The 20,387-nt window shown below is 50.0% G+C and overlaps 2 protein-coding genes across 4 annotated transcripts in view; both read left to right on the forward strand.

The window, feature by feature from the left end:
- THADA (THADA armadillo repeat containing) overlaps positions 1 to 10,725 on the forward strand; it is a 312,182-nt gene extending 301,457 nt beyond the window's left edge. For all 3 annotated transcript variants that reach the window (XM_079941582.1, XM_079941583.1, XM_079941584.1), the window contains 2 exons: positions 7,941 to 8,110; positions 9,162 to 10,725. In XM_079941582.1, the coding sequence (XP_079797708.1) occupies positions 7,941 to 8,110; positions 9,162 to 9,554 (563 nt within the window). In that variant the 3' untranslated portion in view covers positions 9,555 to 10,725. The remainder of the gene's footprint in view (positions 1 to 7,940; positions 8,111 to 9,161) is intronic.
- Positions 10,726 to 13,677: 2,952 nt separating this feature from the next.
- Positions 13,678 to 18,041, forward strand: ZFP36L2 (ZFP36 ring finger protein like 2). Its single transcript, XM_079941009.1, has 2 exons — positions 13,678 to 14,046; positions 14,571 to 18,041. Exons 1-2 carry the CDS (start codon positions 13,996 to 13,998, stop codon positions 16,002 to 16,004), a joined length of 1,485 nt encoding a protein of 494 aa, XP_079797135.1. The 5' UTR covers positions 13,678 to 13,995; the 3' UTR covers positions 16,005 to 18,041.
- Positions 18,042 to 20,387: the final 2,346 nt, after the last annotated feature.

The following is a 20,387-nucleotide window of genomic DNA, read 5'->3' on the forward strand; positions in this document are numbered from 1 at the left end:
AAGGTGGGCCTCTTCATGGAGGTGGGGAAGAAGACCGCAGGGGAGCAAGTAGGAGTTTCTGGTCCCCAGGGTCCGCCTTGGCAAGAGAGCCCTGATGTGGCTGGAGCAGTAGCAAGAGGAAGTCTACGCGGCAGCAGCCCTGCATCCTCTTGTCTGCTGCCCTCCACTGCAATCCAAGCGAGTTATTCATTCTCAAGGAGGAAAGCACAGGATTAACCAGTTCTAAACGCTCATCTGCTGGTTTCCAACTCGCTTCCAAGTGACGGAGTGTTGATCCAGTCTGCCTTGCACTGGCCCCCACAGACATGAGTGTGTGCCAGCACCCCTTTCCCGCTTGAAGCGCTCCCAGAGGGGGCTTGCCTTAGCTACGTAGCCAGTGGGGGAGAGTCTAGGAGACGATTTTTCCTCCCGCACTGACGTCTCCCCTCCCCTGACTCCTGCAGCTCTTGGGATCCAGACCACTCCATGGAGCACCTGATTCCTTACTGTTGCCTGAGTGTTAGCCTGACCTTCCGATCTAGACCACCAGCTTCCTGAGGACAGCACATGTCAGCCACTTGCTTTGCTTTCCCACAGTACTTAGCACAGCACCGGCCCCAGAGCAGACCATCAGCACCTGTTTCCTGACTATATGGTAAAGGGCCAGGCAGAGTCCCAGCTCCTCCCGGAAGTCTTCTCGAGCCTCCTCTCCACCTTCTGACCCAACCATTCACCTCTGCAGAGTCCTCCAGCACCTGAGGCCTGGACCCCACAAGCAAGCTTGAGGGCTCTAGACATTTGGCTCCTTTCCAGGCAGGCCCTGTGGCCAGGCTTCCTCCCAGCAACTGGAACTAACTTGGGCACATAGCAGAGTTTCTTTTTTAACATAATAGTTTTACTGAGATATACCATACACATACCATACAAGTCACCCATTTAAAGAGTATGATTCAGTGTTTTTTATCATACTCATAGACTTATGCAACCGTCAGCACGAACAATTTTAGAATATTTTCATCACTCCAAAAAGAAATCCCACAACCTACCCTTGGTTCCTCCGTATTCGTTTCCTGTGGCTGCTGTAACAAATGACCACAAACTTGGTGGTTTAAAACACCACCAATTTATCGTCTCAGTTCTAGAGGCCAGAAGTCTGAAATTAAGGTGTCAGCAGGGCCACACTCCCTCTGCAGGCTCTAGGGAAGAATCCGGCCCTTGCCTTTACCAGCTTCCGGAGGCTGTCACCATTTCTGTGCTTGCATCACTCCAGCCTCTGCCTCTGTCCTCACGTCACCTCCTCCTCTGTGTGTCTTCCTATGTACATCTAGTGTCAAACCTCCCCCTGCCCCTCTCTTATTAGGACAACTGTGTTGGCATCTAGGGACCACCCAGATCATCCAAGATTATCTCCTCATCTCAGTATCGGGCTCAACTTAGTCACATCTCCAAAGACCCTTTATCCAAGTAAAGTAACATTCACAGGGTCCAGGGACTTGACATAGATATCTTTTGGGAGGCCATTTTTCAGCCTTCCACACTCTCCATGCCCCCCAGCCCAGATGTAATGCATATAGCATAAAATACATCAAATTAAAGTGTGCATATGTACAAATTTCAGTATATCCATAAGGTTGTACAACCATCACCACTATCTGATTCGAGAACATTTTCATCAACTCAAAAAGAAACAATGTATCTATCAGCAGTCATTCCTTATTCTCCAACCCCTGGCAACCACTAGTCTACTTTCTGTCTCTATGATTTGCCTGTTCTGGACATTTTGTATGGGTGGAATCATACAATATGTGGTCTTCTGTGTCTGGCTTCTTTCACTTAGCATGTTTTCAGGGTTCATCTGTGTTGTAGCATGTATCAATGCTTCATTCCTTTTTATAGCTGAATAATATTCCATTGCATGGATGTACCACATTTCATTTATGCATTCATTGGTTCATGAACGTTTTGGTTGTTTCCACTTACTGGCTTTTATGAATAATGCTCTTATTAACATTCATGTACACATTTCTGTGTGGACATACGTTTTTTTTACTTCTCTTAGTTATATGCCTAAGAGCAGGAGAGACTTTGAGACTGTTTTCCAAAGTGGCTGCACCATTGTACATTCCTACCAGCAATATGTGAGAGTTTTAATTTCTTTACATCGTCACCAAAACTTAGTATTTATCTTTTTTATTAAAGTTATACTAGTAGGTATGAAGTGGTTTCTCATTGTGGTTTTGATTTGTCTTTCCCTGATGGTTAATGATGCTAAGTATCTTTTCACGTACTTATTGGTCAGATAAACAAGACGAAAAGACAACCCACAGAATGGGAGAAAATATTTGCAAATGAAGCAATGAACAAAGGATTAATCTCCAAAATATACAAACAGCTCATGCAGCTCAGTATCAAAAAAAAAAAAAAAACCAATCAAAAAATGGGCAGACAATCTAAATAGACATTTCACCAAAGAAGACGTACAGATGGCCAAGAGGCACATGAAAAGATGCTTAGCATCACTAATTATTCAAGAAATGCATATCAAAACTACAATGAGGTATCACCTCACACTGGTCAGGATGGCCATCAACAAAAAATCTACAAACAGTAAATGCTGGAGAGGATGCGGAGAAAAGGGAACCCTCTTGCACTGTTGTTGGTAATGTAAATTGATACAGCCACTATGGAGAACAGTATGGAGGTTCCTTAAAAAACTAAAAACAGAACTACCATACTACACAGCAATCCCACTACTGGGCATATACCCTGAGAAAACCATAATTCAAAGAGAGTCATGTACCACGATGTTCATTGCAGCACTATTTACAAGAGCCAGGACATGGAAACAACCTAAATGTCCATCGACAGATGAATGGATAAAGAAGATGTGGTACATATATATAGTGGAACATTAGCCATAAAAAGAAATGAAATTGGGTCATTTGTAGAGATGTGGATGGATCTAGAGTCTGTCATACAGAGCGAAGTAAGTCAGAAAGAGAAAAACAAATATCATATATTAACGCATATATGTGGAATCTAGAAAAATGGCACAGATGAACCTATTTGCAGGGCAGGAATAGAAACACAGACGTAGAGAATGGACATGTGGACACGGAGGGGAAGGGGAGGGTGGGATGAACTGGGAGATTACGTTTGACATAAATACACTACCATGTGTAAAGTAGATAGCTCGTGGGAAGCTGCTGGATAGCACAGGGAGCTCAACTCGGTGCTCTGTGATGACCTAGATGGGTGGGATGGGGGAGGGAGGGAGGTCCAAGGGGGAGGGGACATATGTATACATATAGCTGATCCACTTCACTGTACAGCAGAAACTAACACAACATTGTAAAGCAATTATACTCCAATAATAAAAAAGAAACTTAGTATCTATCTTGTTAAAGTTATGCTAGTAGGTATGAAATAGTTTCTCATTGTGGTTTTGATTTGTATTTCCCTGATGGTTAATGATGCTAAGTATCTTTTCATGTGCTTATTGGTCATTTGTATATCTTTTCTGGAGAAATGTCTATTCAGACCCTTTGCATAGGTTTTAACTGGGTTAGTTGTCTTTTTATTATTGGGTTTTAAGAGTTTTTATGTATTTTAGATACAAATCCCTTGTGTGTTCTCCAATTCTGTGAGTTTTTTTGCATTCTTAATGATGTCCTTTGAAGTACAAAAGTTTTCAATTTTGATGAAGTCTAATTTTTTTGCTTGTGCTTTTTTTTTTTTTTGTGGTACGTGGGCCTCTCACCGCTGTGGCCTCTCCTGCTGCAGAGCACAGGCTCCGGACGCACAGGCTCAGCGGTCATGGCCCACGGGCCCAGCCGCTCTGCAGCATGTGGGATCCTCCCGGACCGGGGCACGAACCCGTGTCCCCTGCATCGGCAGGTGGACTCCCAACCACTGTGCCACCAGGGAAGCCCCCAGCCAGTTGTTTAACACCCTTGTCGAAAATCAATTGACTGTAATTGTGAGAGTTTATTTCTGGACACTCAGTTCTATTCCATTGATCTATATTATGTCTATCCTTATACCAGTTTTGAAATTGGGAAGTATGAGTCCTCCAGTTTTGTTGTATTTTTCCAGATTGTTTTGGCTGTTCTGGACACACAACAGATTCTTCCGACACACTTGTTGCTTGGTCACTTGCTTTCTTGCTTCCTCGATGGACCTGCAGGCCTGTGAGAGCTTGGCTGGCCTGCGTGGTTAAGTGAAAAATTCCTCCCCCTACTCTTCAGCCTCCCCTTCAGAAGGCATTTGGCCAGTAGAGATCTGGGCTGTTCTGGCTGAGCTGTCTTCATCCAGGGCAAGGTAGAAAAAGAGGGAACTTGGTGAGGTGCATCTGGCCCCTCAAGCAGGTCTAAATCCAACTAATCCTGCCCTCACCCCCAACCCAGTGTCCCTTCCCCATCTCTCCTCACCTTGCAGGGTCAGTGTTTGGATGGTTATAATTCTAGTAGATTTCACTTCCAGCCAACTCACCAGCTCTCCTCTTGTGCTTCTGTCATTCCTGTCACTCTCCTGCCACTTCCTAAGCATGATGCACAGCAAAATGGTGCAGGGTGGAGAATGTGTGTCGTGTCAGGTGGGGCAGGTGCATCCGTCTGGCCTTCCTGGTGGCATCTCTGGTCACCTCCAAGTGTTCTTCATGGACCCAGCAGGAATGTTGCCTGAGCTGCACGCACTGGTTTTGCTGGTGGATGAAACTGTTTTCTTCCCTATGGGGCTTTCAGTCCTTGCCTTAAGGAGACAAAAAGAAGGGGTGGGGGGAAAACGGGTGAATCAGAGGGCAGGTTTTTCTGGAAGATTTCAAGATAAGCTGACCTGCTGCTGGTGCCACAATACTGAGGACTTACAGCTTTGACCCTTTTTTTCAAAATATGGCCCCTTAGCTGGGAGCTCTTTTTCATGAATAAAAGTGATAAAACTGAGTCTGACTTATTCATCTCCATGGGTTACTGGGAGTGTTTCTCCATGGCTTCCCTGCAGGGGGGGTTGGCCTATGACTGAGGGAGACCTAGCTCAGTGCCACCACTGCTAACTGTGCAAACTTGGACCTGTTACCCAACCTCTGTGAGCACAACTTCCTTGTTTGTTAAATAAGGGTACCTCCCTCCTGGTGGTAGGAGCAATAAGAGTTCAAATAGAAGGAAAGTGTAAAAAAAAAATTAAAAAATAAAAAAAATAAGGAAAGTGTTCGTTATTATCAACGTATTGCTTGCTTTCTTTGTGGCAGTCCCTGTGTTAGTATTCAAACCAAATCAAGTGGGGTAAAGGAAGAGATTTCATGATCTCTAGAGCCATAAACTGGAATGTTTTGAGCATCTGCTATGTGTTTAATTGTATGCTGATCTTCATGTGTATTTTCAGTTCTTTGAGGTTTGAAAGATGCCGATTAATGGTATCTCTTCCCCATACAGACTCTAAACCAGTTGAGAACTACACAGGGGAGTCAGTAGAGATAAAAGTAGAGATTGTATTATAGGTGAAGGCTGGACCAACACATGGCTCACACCGACAGCTAAAATGTACCTTCACGCCTCCCCCCAGCTTTTTCTGTTTCCCAGTTTGAAGCCTGATTCTAGGCTGCAGAGCCTAAGGGGCAGGTGTCCTGAGGGACTGATTTGGGGCTCTGAGGATAGTAACGTTGATCCTTTGGCTGCTTCCGTGAGTCACGGGCTCTATGTAGTGCTGGCCCTGCTGGAGGTTCACCAACTCTGTTTATCTCACCAGGAAGACCTACATCTCTGGAATGTTGGTGCTAATCCTCCAAATCTGCGCTCTGCATGCACCATGAAACTTGTTGTCAATTCCGGTTTCTTTATAGACACTTAAAGCTCTCTGACTGTACGCAAGTGAGTTAACGTATCTGTGCCTGGATTCCTCATCTGTGAAGTAGGGATGGTAATACCCAACCCAAAGGATGCTGAAGGACTGGAGAGAAAGGACTTGCTTAGGGAATGGCACCTAATAGGTCCACTAAGCCTGGTTCAATGCCCTGGGGAACTCAGCTTTCCATTCCAGACTCTGAGGTTTCTCCCTGTGTGCTGAGCAAGTCTCTTTGGGGGCCAAATGGTCACGGACAGGTCTGTGGGCTGGAGTGGAGATGTGGATTTGAGAAAAATGAGGTCTCAGTAGAAGTGTGTCATTGAAAGACAAGCATTGGTGTATGGATGCGTCCATAGAGATTTATTGTCTGTGCGGTGGGATTTCAGTCCTACGTTTCAGGCCTCCTCCGGGTTGGGGGTGGGAGACACGGGGTTGTTAGCAGAAATGTCAACACCCTGAGCCTCCCTTCAAACCCATATTTAGGACTGTCTAAGGCAAAATGGTGAAGTAAGCAATGGTTTCCCCAAGGCACCCACTTCCTCTTTCTGCACCCCATTCGACTCTTTTAGCGCCCTTCCTCCAGCCAGCTAAGAAAATGAGTCTCTGAAAAACGATTTCACGCTAACAGAGGGCCACAGAATGTGAGCTAATCCCAGCCCCCCCCCCCCCCCCCCCGTCACCGGCCTGTGAACTACCAACAGCTTTTACATTTTTAAATGGTTGGAAAAAATCAAAAGAGGAATATTATTTTGTGAAACAAAAATTACATGAAAGTCAAATTTTATTGTAACATAAATAAAGTTTTATTGGAACCTAGCCACAACCATTTGCTTACATATTGTCTATGGCTGCTTTCAGTCAGAGACCGTAAGACTCCCAAAGTCTAAAATATTTACCTTCTGGCCCTTTAAGAAAAAGTTTGCTGATGCCCTGCTCTAAGATGTTAGAGAGTTAATGTGTTATGTGCTCAGTAGGATTTGGTTCAGAGGAAGGGACAAAGCAATGGAGTTCAGGCGTTGTCGGCAGGCCTGCACAGGAGACGCTGGGTGGGAAGCTTTTGTGATATCCTTCCAGTTAGAAGGGCTGAGGGGAGATAGATGTCTAGTCTTGTAGGTGGGGCTGTGCTTCTGTCCACACTGGGATAGGGGGCATGGAAATGGTGGGATTCAGGCCTATGACTCATTCTAGCTGCACAGACAGCAGGATTCAGGAGTGGATTAATAACTCTTAGTGAGCGTATCCCACTATTCCACCAGCTTCCCTGCCAGGCTAGTGGCAGTGATTTTCCTTTTTTTTTTTGGCTGTGTTGGGTCTTCGTTGCTGCGCACAGGCTTTCTCTAGTTGTGGCGAGCGGTGGCTACTCTTCGTTGCGGTGCGCAGGCTTCTCATTGCGGTGGCTTCTCTTCTTGCGGAGCACGGGCTCTAGGTGGGCGGGCTTCAGTAGCTGCAGCACGCGGGCTCAAAAGTTGTGGCACACAGGCCCTAGAGTGCACGGGCTTCAGTAGTTGTGGCGCGTGGGCACAGTAGTTGCAGCGTGCAGGCTCTAGGGCGTGCAGGCATCAGTAGTTGTGGCGCACAGGCTCAGTAGTTGTGGCTCCCGGGCTCTAGAGCACAGGCTCAGTAGTTGTGGTGCACAAGCTTAGTTGCTCCATGGCATGTGGGACCTTTCCGGACCAGGGATCAAGCCCGTATCCCCTGCATTGGTAAGGCAGATTCTTTTGGGTTTTTTTTTTAGTTAATTAATTAATTTTCATTTATTTATTTATTTATTTATTTATTAATGGCTGTGGTGGCTTCTCTTTGTTGCTCAGCACGGGCTCTAGGTGCATGGGCTTCAGCAGTTGTAGCACGCAGGCTCAGTAGTTGTGGCTCGCAGGCTCTAGAGCACAGGCTCAGTAGTTGTCACGCACGGGCTTAGTTGCTCCGTGGCATGTGGGATCTTTCTGGACCAGGGCTCGAACCCATGCCCGCTGCATTGGCAGGCAGATCCTTAACCACTGTGCCACCAGGGAAGTCCCTGGCAGTGATCTTACCTGAAGCCTTTAACGTTCCTGGAGTCCTGCACAGCCTCCCCAGTTGGCCCTGAGCAGCACATTCATGGTTCACCTCTCTCATTTCCACAGAATTTGCCTTCTGCCGGGTGGACGCCTCCATCGCACTGGATCTGGCCCTGGCTGTGCTGTGTGACCTGCTCCAGCAGTGGGACCAGCTGGCCCCTGGACTCCCAGTCCTGCTAGGATGGCTGTTGGGGGAGGGTGATGACCTCACGGTCTGTGTGGAGAGCATGCATCAGGTAATCCTGGGGTGTCCGGGCAGTGGAGGTGGGTGGGAGTGATCCTACACCCACCGGGTGCAGCACTTCCAGGCTTACATGGGCCTGATGTGCCTGCTGAAAGCGTGCTTCTGGGTGCTCAGATTACAGAGCGGCAAGCAATTAGGGAGTCTCCAAATGGCCCCAGCAGCCCGCGGGTGCTGCTGGGGCAGCTCTCGTGCTGGCCTGTGGAGTTCCAACGGTAAGCCCCTTGGAAGAGGCCCCTTGGAAGTTGAGAGTTTAACTATGGAGGATGCTTATTCGTCAACATTGGAGTGACCAGGGGCTCCCCATGGTTAGGTTTGAAGGTGAAACACTTCCAGAGAATCAGGTTCCTTCCAGGGTCTCTGCTGCTTGAAGAAAACTATGAGCCCCTCCAGGTGGGGGTCAGTCAACAGATAGGGAAACTGAGGACCCAGATAAGCAGGAAAAGCGTCTTGGGAACTGAAATTCCTCTCTGCCAGTGTCTGACTCAGCTGGCCTTCTTGGCATCCCCGGCAGGCCAAGAGTTCAAAAAGCAGCCTGTTTATGGGAAATTAGGAGACAAGATAAAGTGTCTGTGATAAAATGACCTTGAAAATCCCCAGCATTATAGAAATTTGGTTTCATACTGAGAGACTAGTGTCTCGTGTTTGTCAGTTCTTTGCTCTTTGCTGCTCAGATCTCCCTTCCTCCCTCCTCTCTGATTTCTAGATGCACCTTCAGGTCTAGGGCCCCCTCCTGTGTTGAGGTCCCCTTTTCAGCACCAAGCCCCCAAAATATCTTGGCTGAGAACCACAAACACATCTTTATCAAAGGTCATGTTAAGTCTGGGGGAAAAAAATTTCTCTCCAGTGGAGAAGTACGAGTGAAGATAGAAGGTGACCTTCAAGGCTGCAAGTGCTGTGTGTACAGGGGTGTTGACAGGCGAGAGTGAGCCCTCTGTCAGGTGGGGAGGGGACACACTGCTTCTGCATCTGCCAGGACTCTGTTCTGGACTGGGGCCAGTCAGCATCCCTGTAAGGTTGACTTTTGGCTTTTTCATCGGACTTAGGTGGAAGACTACCTGTTTGAAAAAACAGAAGTCAACTTTTGGGCTGAGACCCTGATCTTCATGAAATACCTCTACAAGCACCTCTTCCGCCTCCTCTCCAAGTCCAGCTGGCGTCCCCTCAGCCCCGAGAGGCTCTGTCATCTTCAGAGGACAGCGTCAGAGCAATGCCACCTCCTTTCCCAGCTCTTCAGAGAGCTGCCACCAACTGCTGAGTTTTTGAAGACGGTGGAGTTCACAAGACTGCGCATTCGGGAGGAAAGGGCTTTGGCTTGCCTGAGGTTACTGGCGTTTCTGGAAGGAAAGGAAGGGGAAGACACCCCAGTTCTCAGGGCTTTGGACTCTCCTGCAGCAGGGAATCAGTTAACTCTTCCAAGAACAGAAACGGCTTGTTGAAGAAAGAAGACTTGTGGGGTTGGGGGTAGGGTGGATTGTTCCCCCAGTCAATCTGCAGGAAAATGTTGAACAGAAACTTAAGCGTCTTCTCCCCTTCACAACTCCCCCACTTCTGTGAGTCTAGTCTTCTGTCCTACAGAGGACTTTTTCTTCAGTTCAGTCATTCAAGGCAGCCTCGTTTATTGCAGCTACTGTAGGACGTGAGGCTACCACGTTGAATATTGACTCTGTTCCCAGGTGCAGGCCACCTGCAGGCCTGAATTAGCCTTTTTCATCCCCCAGGACCTCCAGTGTCCAACCAGAGCCGGCCTACATTTTTCTCTGAATTGACTACACAGAGTTGGGTTTTAACACATGATTTTCCCCCCCTTTTCTGGCTAGTTGTGGGAGCTGGATTAGTTGGCAAACAGCCCACTTGGTCAGAATTCCAAATTTTATTCGATTTTAGCAAAGGCAGAAATATATTCCAAATGTTGGATCCTGGGAGAATTAAGGATCGACTTCATACAAATAATTTTGTTTTTACTGTCTGCATGTTTAAGCCTTCAGTGACCTACACATGCCATCCTAATTATTAAAAGAGCCATTAAGAGCTCCTACCCCCCTCTCCCCACCATAAAAAGTATCTGTGCTATTGTTAGGAAAACAGATTCACCACCCAGTGAAATCATAGACTCTTGGCTGTTAGAAGGAACCTGGGGAAAGGAGAGTCAGAATAAATGACTTATTTGATGCCTACACTGTTTACTGTCATTTTCTTGGTGGCAGTAACAAGAAGATTCTTATTTAAGATGCCAGAAAACTTCTATCCATTTCAGTGATTTAACCTGGAAACCTTAAAGGTTTTCTGCTTTTCTAAGTCCAGCCCTCCCCTCTTTCTCAGACACCCAGCAGGTGTCGCTCTTGCATACGTTTTGCTGCTAGTTTTGTTTTCCACTGGCTTACCGGTTTTAATTTATAATTTCAGAGTGAAGTGTTACCCAAAGACAGTTATCTTGAAATTCATAGCTTGGATGGGTCATAGCCTCATCCACATTCATTTTTCATCCTAGTTATCTGAAAGAACCATTTCAGTAATCCTATGTACACTTGGCCCAGCTTTTTAGGGTCTGTAAATACATTTAAATACTTCTCAGGTGAGCAATCAGAATTATTTTATTGATGTTTGAGGGTCTGGAGGGGCAGTTTAGAGGGGAGAGGGTTTGATATGATCATTTCCTACTACAGAAAGACTTATATTTCAAATATAATTTGTTTCTCTTTGAAAGAAAACCACCTAACACTAAAAAATAGAGCCTACTAGAAGAATAGAGAAAGGTCTGTGTAGGAAGAAGTAAGGAAAGAAGTTAACTTAGTGTCCAAAGTTTTGCCCTAAAGAGACAGGAAATTCCCTGGTGGTTTTGCACTATTCAGCTCAAAATGTGTTTTCTGTGATCCTGAATTCATAACCTGGTTAGGCATCTGTGTAGCCCACACTTGATGGAAAGTTGCCAACTGAACATTTCTTTTTGTTCTGAGAAGACGTGGCTGGTGAGAAGTCAGGGAATTGGCACAATGTGGTGATAACCATGGTAGAATAATTATGAAACCGGCTCCAGCAAAGCCCAGCTCACTGGAAAAGGCCAGCATTCCTTTTTTCTCCATTTAAAATGAAATAAAAGCAGTTACATAATAATAAAAATATTTTCTACCAGCAGGTACTCTGTACCAAAGCATGTACCATACCATGTTTACATGTTAGCTCCAAAGTCCTTCTACCAAGCCTGCAAAGTGGGTGTTCTCATAGCTGTTGAGAATTACCCCAGATTTTGATCTTGGCTGGTTGTAGCCAGCCTGAGAGCACAGGAGAGACAGATGTTTCCACTGGTTTTTGTATCTGAAATCTTGTCACTGACCTCCAATAGCACTGGTGAGGGAAATTGCTGTTTCACACTTTCCTGATGCATTCCCACGGGAAACTCAGAATACCCCACTGTCAGAGCCATCCTCAGACTCTTGTGCTGTGGTTCATTTCAACAAAGAACAAAACAGCATCAGGGTTCTTGGGTATTCTAGGCTGTAAGTGTCAGCCATGGTTGCCCAGCCTTGTCTAGGGGCCAGTATAGGCCGGGTGGCAAAAGTGAAGCAGTCACATCTTCTGAGGTCACTGCCCTTGGCTCCAAGCTCGAGGGTCCAAGATTTGGTGACCCCTCAGCTCTGCATTCACGATTCTGTAGACCTCCACCCATCTGGCCATACTCCAGAGGCCTGGCTTTCTCCATTTTTATGCTTTGTCAATTTGTTTTAATAAATAAGATGGAGTATACTTATCTTTTAAAAACCTTAACAGATAACTCATTTGCACCTTGACAAAGGTGAGAGATGAGTAAAGCAGGAATTATCTTAGTTTTACAAAGAAACCCAGGTGCCAAAGTGATTTTGTGATTTGCCTGAAATCACATGGCTTATAAGGGACAGGGCCTGAACTCCAGCCCTATGTTTCCGATCCTGAAGTCCTTGCAGCCCTATGCTGGCTCTAGCTCTCTGGGTGGGTGAGGAGTGCAGCAATGGGCTCTGCGTGCAAGCTGAACTCTAAAGAGGTTTCCTGAGTGACAGGCCTGGCTCATTCCCTCCCAGGGTAGCTGAGAGAGGGAATGAGCGCCGCCGAATGGAAGTAAGCACAAGGAAACAGCCAGAAACAAGATCAACTGGGCAAGGGGGCGTGGGTCTCGGGAGCTTCTTTCCCTGGCGGGTACTGGACCTTCCAACTTAGGCCCAATTACAACCTAGGCTGCCAGGTGTGCGAAATCATGGGCCCCGCTCCAGCTTTTTTGGCAGCATATCCGTAGACGCGGAGTGAGAAGTGTCCTGGACCGGACTCCAGATCTGCCCCAGTGGGGCTGACAGTGGCCTTAGCTGCACTGGGCGCTAGGCGGGGGTGTCTGCCCCGTACCCGGAGGGCGCCGTTGGCAAAGAGCATTTCCCAACGCGGGCTTTTGGGGTGTGGGGCTGGCAAGAGAAGGAAACCGGGGCGAGCCCACCAGGCGCATCCTCGGTGCCTAGCCCAGCCTGGCTGCGGGTCGGCCTCAGCCGGAGCCCCCAGCCCACAACGAGTTAAGGCGGGGCGCGGCGCCCTCAACGGCCCGGGAGTTAAGGGGCTAGGAGGGCGCGCCAGGCCAAGGCTGCGGCGGGAGGGCGGGAGCCTCGGCTGGCAGCTGTACCACAACCCCCAGGAGGACAGGGGAAAGCCGGACAGACCAGCAGACGGACGAGGCGTTGGGAAGTGCCTCCATGCCTGCGCGGCTCTCCTGGCCTTTCCTCCCGTCCTCCCAGCCGGCTCCCCCGCCCGGGACGCCCCGCGCCACTCCGCGCCTTTGGCCCTGGCTCAAGGTCTTGTGATGTGATTAGCAAAGCCAGCGCCTTGTCCTCAGACACTCAGCCCTGCCCGGCAGGGCTCGGCGCTCAAGCCCTGTTTACTGCAGGCTGGGCGGGAAGAGGGGCGGAGGAACCGGCCCAGGCTCCTCCGGGCGAGACTGCCTGCCCTGGCAGCCTCCCGCGTGGCTGCTCCGGCCCCACCCCCACCGCGTCTCCACGTGCAGTCGGGATGGAGCCACTACCGGTCAGACTCGGGCCCAGAGTCCCCGCCCCCCGGCCGGAGCTCCCTTAGCAAAAACAGCCGGGCCGCGCGGACGGTTGCAATATTCTTGCATTTTGCAATTCCCGCGCCCAGTATAAAACCGAGGGTGGGAGAGAAAAGCTCCGCAATTTCGCCTAGCAGGACCGGGCGGGGAAAGACACGTCCAGGGCTGCAGAAACCCGGCCACGTTAAATGTGCTGGGGATTTCCAACAGTACAGCCCCAAAGGAGTGGAGCCGTACCTTCCCGCCGCCACCCAGCAGCACCCATCTGGGCCGAGCTCTCCACGCCGCCCCGGGCGCCCCAGCGGCCAGCCCCGCCCCGAGGCCTCTCCGCCCCCTCCCCCAGAGGAAAAAAATTGGCGGCGGCCAATGGGAGGCCAGGAAGGCGCCTGACGTCCGCAGGCCGGCGGGCGGCGTTGCCTGGAGACCCCGGCGGGGTCAGCCTTCTGTCCCCTCCCCGCGGCAGGCCCGCCCCGCCGCTGCCGCGCTCCGGGGCTCTATATAGGGCGCGCGCTCTCGGGCGGCTGAGTTCCAACAGTCCGCGAGCTGCAGTCGGCTCCGCGCGGGGGGGGCGGGCCGGGCACCCCGGGGCGCGGAGGAGCGCTCTAGCTTCACTCTCCTCTCCCCCCACTCTGCACTCCCGGGCACCCTCAAACCAGTTCAAGCTGCTGCCCCCGCTCCCTCTTTTCTGGCCCCCCGCAAACTTTCGGTCCCTCCCCCGCCCCTCGCCCGTTATTCGTCGTGGCTCAAGCCCGGCCGCGCCGCCCCGAGGGCTCCTCCGGACCTCCCAGCCTGCAGCTCCGACCATTACAGGATCCAGAAACATGTCGACCACACTTCTGTCCGCCTTCTACGATATCGACTTCTTGTGCAAGGTACGCGGAGGAGAAGGGAGGGAAGAGGACGGGCAAGGAGGAAGCCCTTGGAGTTTTCAGGCTTGGCCTTCTGTCCTCGGCTTTGGGGGTCCTCTTCCCTCCTTGACTTTTTGGGCTTGGGAAAAATGCCGGAGTTTGCAATGTGTGCTCTAACCTTGTGGACGGGGAGAAGGAGCGGGGAGGAAGGGCAGGAGGGAGTCGCTGTAGCTGTTTAGTTTCTCCGCAGCCGACCACAGCCACGCTTGCCCGGGGCTTCCCGGACGGGGTTTGCGCCGCCCAGGCCGGCGGCCCACGACTGAGGATCACATGTCGCAACCCAGCGCGGCCTAGGGTGGAGAGTCCGGCTCCTCCCAACGCAAACTTGATTCTTGTGCGCGTGTAAGGGTGGAGGTTGGGGGCCGAGTCGAGATCCGAAAAAAAAAAAGAATTGGAGGGCTGGAAGTGGTTCTTCTGCAGCTCACCCCAACGCATCCCTCTCCTCTTCCCACTTTTCATCCCTTCCCCGCTACCCTCCTTTTTGGCAGACGGAGAAGTCCCTGGCCAACCTCAATCTGAACAACATGCTGGACAAGAAGGCGGTGGGGACACCCGTGGCCGCCGCCCCCAGCTCGGGCTTCACGCCGGGCTTCCTCCGTCGGCACTCAGCCAGCAACCTGCACGCGCTCGCCCACCCCGCGCCTAGCCCCGGCAGCTGCTCGCCCAAGTTCCCGGGCGCAGCTAACGGCAGCAGCTGCGGCAGCGCGGCGGCGGGCGGGCCGGCCTCCTACGGCACCCTTAAGGAGCCGTCGGGGGGCGGCGGCACGGCCCTGCTGAACAAGGAGAACAAATTCCGGGACCGCTCGTTCAGCGACAACGGCGAGCGCAGCCAGCACCTCCTCCACCTGCAGCAGCAGCAGCAGAAGGGGGGAGGCGGCTCCCAGATCAACTCAACGCGCTACAAAACTGAGCTGTGCCGGCCTTTCGAGGAGAGCGGCACGTGCAAGTACGGCGAAAAGTGCCAGTTCGCGCATGGCTTCCACGAGCTGCGCAGTCTGACGCGGCACCCCAAGTACAAGACGGAGCTGTGCCGCACCTTCCACACCATCGGCTTCTGCCCCTATGGGCCGCGGTGCCACTTCATCCACAACGCCGATGAGCGGCGGCCCGCGCCGTCGGGGGGTGCCTCTGGGGACCTGCGCACCTTCAGCGCCCGCGACGCGCTGCACCTGGGCTTCCCGCGGGAGCCGCGGCCCAAGCTGCACCACAGCCTCAGCTTCTCGGGCTTCCCGTCGGGCCACCACCAGCCCCCGGGCGGCCTGGAGTCGCCCCTGCTGCTCGACAGCCCCACGTCGCGCACGCCGCCGCCACCCTCCTGCTCCTCGGCTTCGTCTTGCTCCTCGTCCGCTTCGTCTTGCTCCTCGGCCTCGGCTGCCTCCACGCCCTCGGGCGCCCCGACGTGCTGTGCCTCTGCGGCGGCAGCGGCCGCGGCCGCGCTGCTGTACGGCACCGGGGGCGCCGAGGACCTGCTCGCGCCGGGCGCGCCCTGCGCCACCTGCTCGTCGGCCTCGTGCGCCAACAACGCCTTCGCCTTCGGCCCGGAGCTGAGCAGCCTCATCACACCTCTCGCCATCCAGACCCACAACTTCGCCGCCGTGGCCGCCGCCGCCTACTATCGCAGCCAGCAGCAGCAGCAGCAGGGCCTAGTGCCCCCCGCGCAGCCCCCGGCGCCGCCCAGCGCGCCCCTCCCTGCCAGCGCCGCCGCGCCGCCCTCGCCGCCCTTCAGCTTCCAGCTGCCACGCCGCCTGTCCGAGTCGCCCGTGTTCGACGCGCCTCCTAGTCCCCCGGACTCACTGTCTGACCGCGACAGCTACTTGAGCGGCTCTCTGAGCTCGGGCAGCCTCAGCGGCTCTGAGTCCCCCAGCCTCGACCCCGGCCGCCGCCTGCCCATCTTCAGCCGCCTCTCTATCTCCGACGACTGAGGCAAGAGGGCGCTAGTGAGGAGGAGGAAGGGAAGGTCGTTCTGGGGGTGTTGGAGGGCGCCCCTGCAGTCGCGCCCCTGCTAGGGGCAGGGAGGCTCGGGAGTGTGGGGGGCTGACCTCGGCCACAAGCAGACTGCAGGCCGCACCGAGCACTTGGACTCGAACTTGTGTGCCGGGAGGGGCCCCCACCCCTCCCCTTTCGGTTTCCTCTTGTTTTTTGTTTTGTTTTTTATTATTATTTTTATTATTATTACGAAGTTTCATTCTTGTTGAGCGAAAAAAAGCCTACGAACTTTTTGTATTGAACAAAATATTCACAACAGAGCAGTTGTGATGCGAATAGAACAAAAACCAAACACAAACTTTTTTAGGTCTCCGATGAGTTTGGGACTTTAGGAAAAATCAACCCGGCACCAGCAGCTACCAACCACCATTCCATATCTTCACTTGCAAAGCATTAGTTACAGTCCAGATGTGGGGACTCTTATCTTGAGAGAGGTTCCTAATTGTCTCAGACCAGTGTAAACAAACAAGCCAGCCAACACCTTGCTAAACCTATAAGCTTTTAGAATCCAATATTCTGCCAAGAATATGCCTTGATAAGTAGACCTCAGCTCCATGGGTGTTTTTTGTTTTTTAACAAAGTTATATATGTCTGGAAGAAAAAAAACCTTGCATTCCAAAGTTTCATACTGGTTCCTGGTTTCATTGCCACCACTTAGTGGATGTTTAAGTTAGAACCGTTTTGTCTGCTCTTTCTGGAAGCCTTGGGCAGAGCTTAGTTTGTAATTGTTGGGGAATAACTGCTGAATTTTTAGCTGTTTTGAGTTGATTCGCACCACTGCACCACAACTCAATATGAAAAAACTATTTAACTTATTTATTATCTTGTGAAAAGTATACATTGAAAATTTTGTTCATACTGTATTTATCAAGTATGATGAAAAGCAATAGATATATATTCTTTTATTATGTTAAATTATGATTGCCATTATTAATCGGCAAAATGTGGAGTGTATGTTCTTTTCACAGTAATATATGCCTTTTGTAACTTCACTTGGTTATTTTATTGTAAATGAGTAAAAAAAATTCTTAATTTAAGAGATTGTATGTAATATTTATTTCATTAATTTCTTTCCTTGTTTACGTAAATTTTGAAAGATTGCATGGTTTCTTTACGGAAATCTTATCTTGATGCTGTGGAAGTAGTTTGAGGAATATCTTATGAGTTTTTCTTAGAATGTATCATGGTTGTAGCCCATCCAACTTTAAAAGAAAAAAAGTGACCACATACTTTGCAATCAGGCTTACATGTGGCATGCTTTTCTCATTCCATCTTTATAAATCAGCAGAAAATGGTTTTTGTTTGCTTATTCCACCAGTTCTACTGTGACATACTCTGCATATAAAGACATGTAGCAATAATGGGGGGGGGAGGGTAATCTCACAGTGCCTTTGGAAGGGCCAGAACTTGCCTTAAATCTTCCTCAACCAAATAAGTATTTTGTCCATTAGTGCTTGAGAGAATTTGAATGTAGGATGGGTTCAACTGCACAAAAGGAAAAGATTTTTACCACTTTTTTTTTATATAGCTATAAAGTGAAGAGGCCACCTCTTAGTGCTAAAATGATTATGTAGTACATGAATATGCCTTGTTTAATTACAGAAAATTCCAAAACTTGTACTTTTTTTTTTTTTTTTTTCCGTGTGGAAAGGCAGGAATGCTTTCCTGGACAGCGGATGAATGAGCAGTAGATGTAGTTTGTTTGTACGTAGGTACAGTTGGAGCACTATGTATGTATGTATTCTGGACTACTTTGACAGAAGTAGGTATTTGAATGTAACAAGGTTAAGTCAACTTGAGTTGTAATATATTTGGGGAATCAGTTCACTACAAATTGTGACTGTAAACATTGTACTGTAAATGTTTTGTAGTTTTCCCCCAATAAAACTTTTGGGAAAAAAAGGTATTGATGTGTAAGATAGCTTCCTTTTTTAAATGGGAGTATCTAGGTTTGTACCTTCTCACCGCTGTCAGGCATTACCCAGGTCTTAGAGGGATTGGGGGGGGCTAGGGTTCAGAGAGCTGGCAGAGCCAGAGTTCAGAAGAGCCTGTCCCCCTATATATTTTATATACAAGTTCTTTTAGCTGAAAGAAAGTAATTTGGACCGTCAAGGGCATTAGTTAGCTGTTCTCTTTGGTAATAAGATGCATCCCCGTGTTGGCTGACTGGTGGCTGGGCCTGGTTGGGAGGCCTGAGGCGTGGGGCCTGCCTGTGAGTCACCAAGCAGATCACGTGTCTGCAGTGGCAGCTGAAGGTCTGATTTTTTTTTTTTCCACTGGGACGCACAGGGAACCAAACTGCTTGGGTGAGGAGGGTCTTGCCAGCCCGTGGCTGAATTGGGGATGGGGGCTTAGGCCCAGCCTTTCCCGGGCCGGAGAACCAGGGTTTGGCCTGGACTTTGGAAATCCTGGTTGTGTCCTTGTCCACAGAGGACAGAAAGAGAAGGAAGATGAAACAGGTTAAACTTATATCAGGGTAATGTTTATGTGGACGGCTTCCTCTGGGAGTGAGCACGCACGTTATTTATGCAAAAGGATTAGTGTCTGTGCTTGAGACAACTGTAAGCGGCCAGAAAGCAAATCCAACCCAGGTCTGGGAAAAAAAAAAAAGCATCAGTCTGTCTGCTGATTCTCACACAATTGAACAAAACCTTAGTATGGTTCTTTCCTGCAATCACTTTAGAAGTTAAAAAGGTGGTTCATAGGGCTTCCCTGGTGGCGCAGTGGTTGAGAGTCCGCCTGCCGATGCAGGGGATGCGGGTTCGTGTCCTGGTCCAGGAGGATCCCACATGCCACAGAGCGGCTGGGTTTGTGAGCCATGGCCGCTGAGCCTGCGCGTCCGGAGCCTGTGCTCCGCAACGGGAGAGGCCACAAACAGTGAGAGGCCTGCGTACCGCAAAAAAAAAAAAAAGGTGGTTCATAAATCAATTCCTGTTTTTCCTTCTCTATCCCGCCCCCGCCAACACACACAGAGTTCAGACTTTTTTTTTCAAAGTAAGTAAGAGATTTAGCAAAAGTTTTGTTTCCTCATCTACAACATATGGGCTCTATCACCCATACTTGCATCCCCTCGACCCTGTGTTTGCCTGTGTTCGCCGGGGTCTCCCGGGTCTCACAGCTGAGCCTGATGGGGAGGGCGCCGTCGGTGAAGCGCGCCAGGCCCCAGGCAGCTGTTTCACGTTAACGATGATTGCGCTGGTGTTAACCGGAGCGTTTTGGTGCTGGGCGCGCGCTGCCAAAGGGGATGGGAAACAGTTTCAAAGTTCTCCCAGATGCCGGCCCCTGGCTGGGGAGGGGCGGGTGGGCGGCCTCAGCAGCGGGGGAGGGGAAGCCTGAGGCCAAGGAGGGCTCGACGAGTGAAGACCCTGCAGGCTCGTAGGCCTCTTCACCATAAAGAATGTACAATGGCGAGGAAAAGTCTAAAATGTGGTGCTATATAGGCCAAACTGCATTTCAAAGGCCTTGTTTCCACTTCATTCCAAGACATTTTTCTAAACAAGTGCTTTTGATCAACTGGAATGTTAGACTTCTTTCTGGGGTAAGCCACATTCATTTTTAAAAATTGGTTTGTCTGAAAGCCCAACTGCTAAGAGCTGATGTTTTTGTATTTTAGACCCAGTGGAGCGTGGAAAGCTGGGGGGAATCATTCAGAAATTTTCTCTTGCTGCAGATCAATGGAGGGTATGTGGGTCATTGTCTTTCTGCAGCGGCTGGAATTAACAGCAAACAAAACGCTCTACAATTGCTTGATCACCCTTAGAAAAGTTTTCTTGTAAATTAAGGGAACTAGAAGTAAAAACTGCAAGTAAGAACAAGCCAGGATTCCTATCACGGGCTGGGGAGCGGAACTAAAACTGACTCCTGAATTATACTCAAGATAAAATTCTTTTGGAGTTAGTTGTGCAAATGAGCCCAGAATGTGATGGTGTTTAGAATGTCTTAATAGTGGCATTTCCACTAGCTATTTGAAAACTAAGGTATTTTTTAAGCAACCAATTAGTGTGCACCACCTTCTAAATTATTTCAGAGAAGGGATGCGTGCATGTAGATATTTTCCACCCCTCACTCTGTCTGAATCTACTGCTGAGTGTATGGGGTTGCGGAGGGGGTGTGGACACAAAAAAACTATTGAGAAGGCCGATGCTCTGCACCCGCCCTTGGGAATAGATGGAGGATTGGGAGCCCTGCAGCGGCTCAGGAACCCCCATGATAGGACCAGGCCTGGAGGGCCCAATGCGGGAAAGACAAACAGGCATAGCTCTCGGCAGCAGGTCTGGCCCAGCACTGGGATGCTCAGTGGTGAAGTCTGCCTGGGAGGG

The sequence above is a fragment of the Stenella coeruleoalba genome, assembly GCF_951394435.1.
Source record: "Stenella coeruleoalba genome assembly, chromosome: 13".
Classification (NCBI taxonomy): domain Eukaryota; kingdom Metazoa; phylum Chordata; class Mammalia; order Artiodactyla; family Delphinidae; genus Stenella; species Stenella coeruleoalba.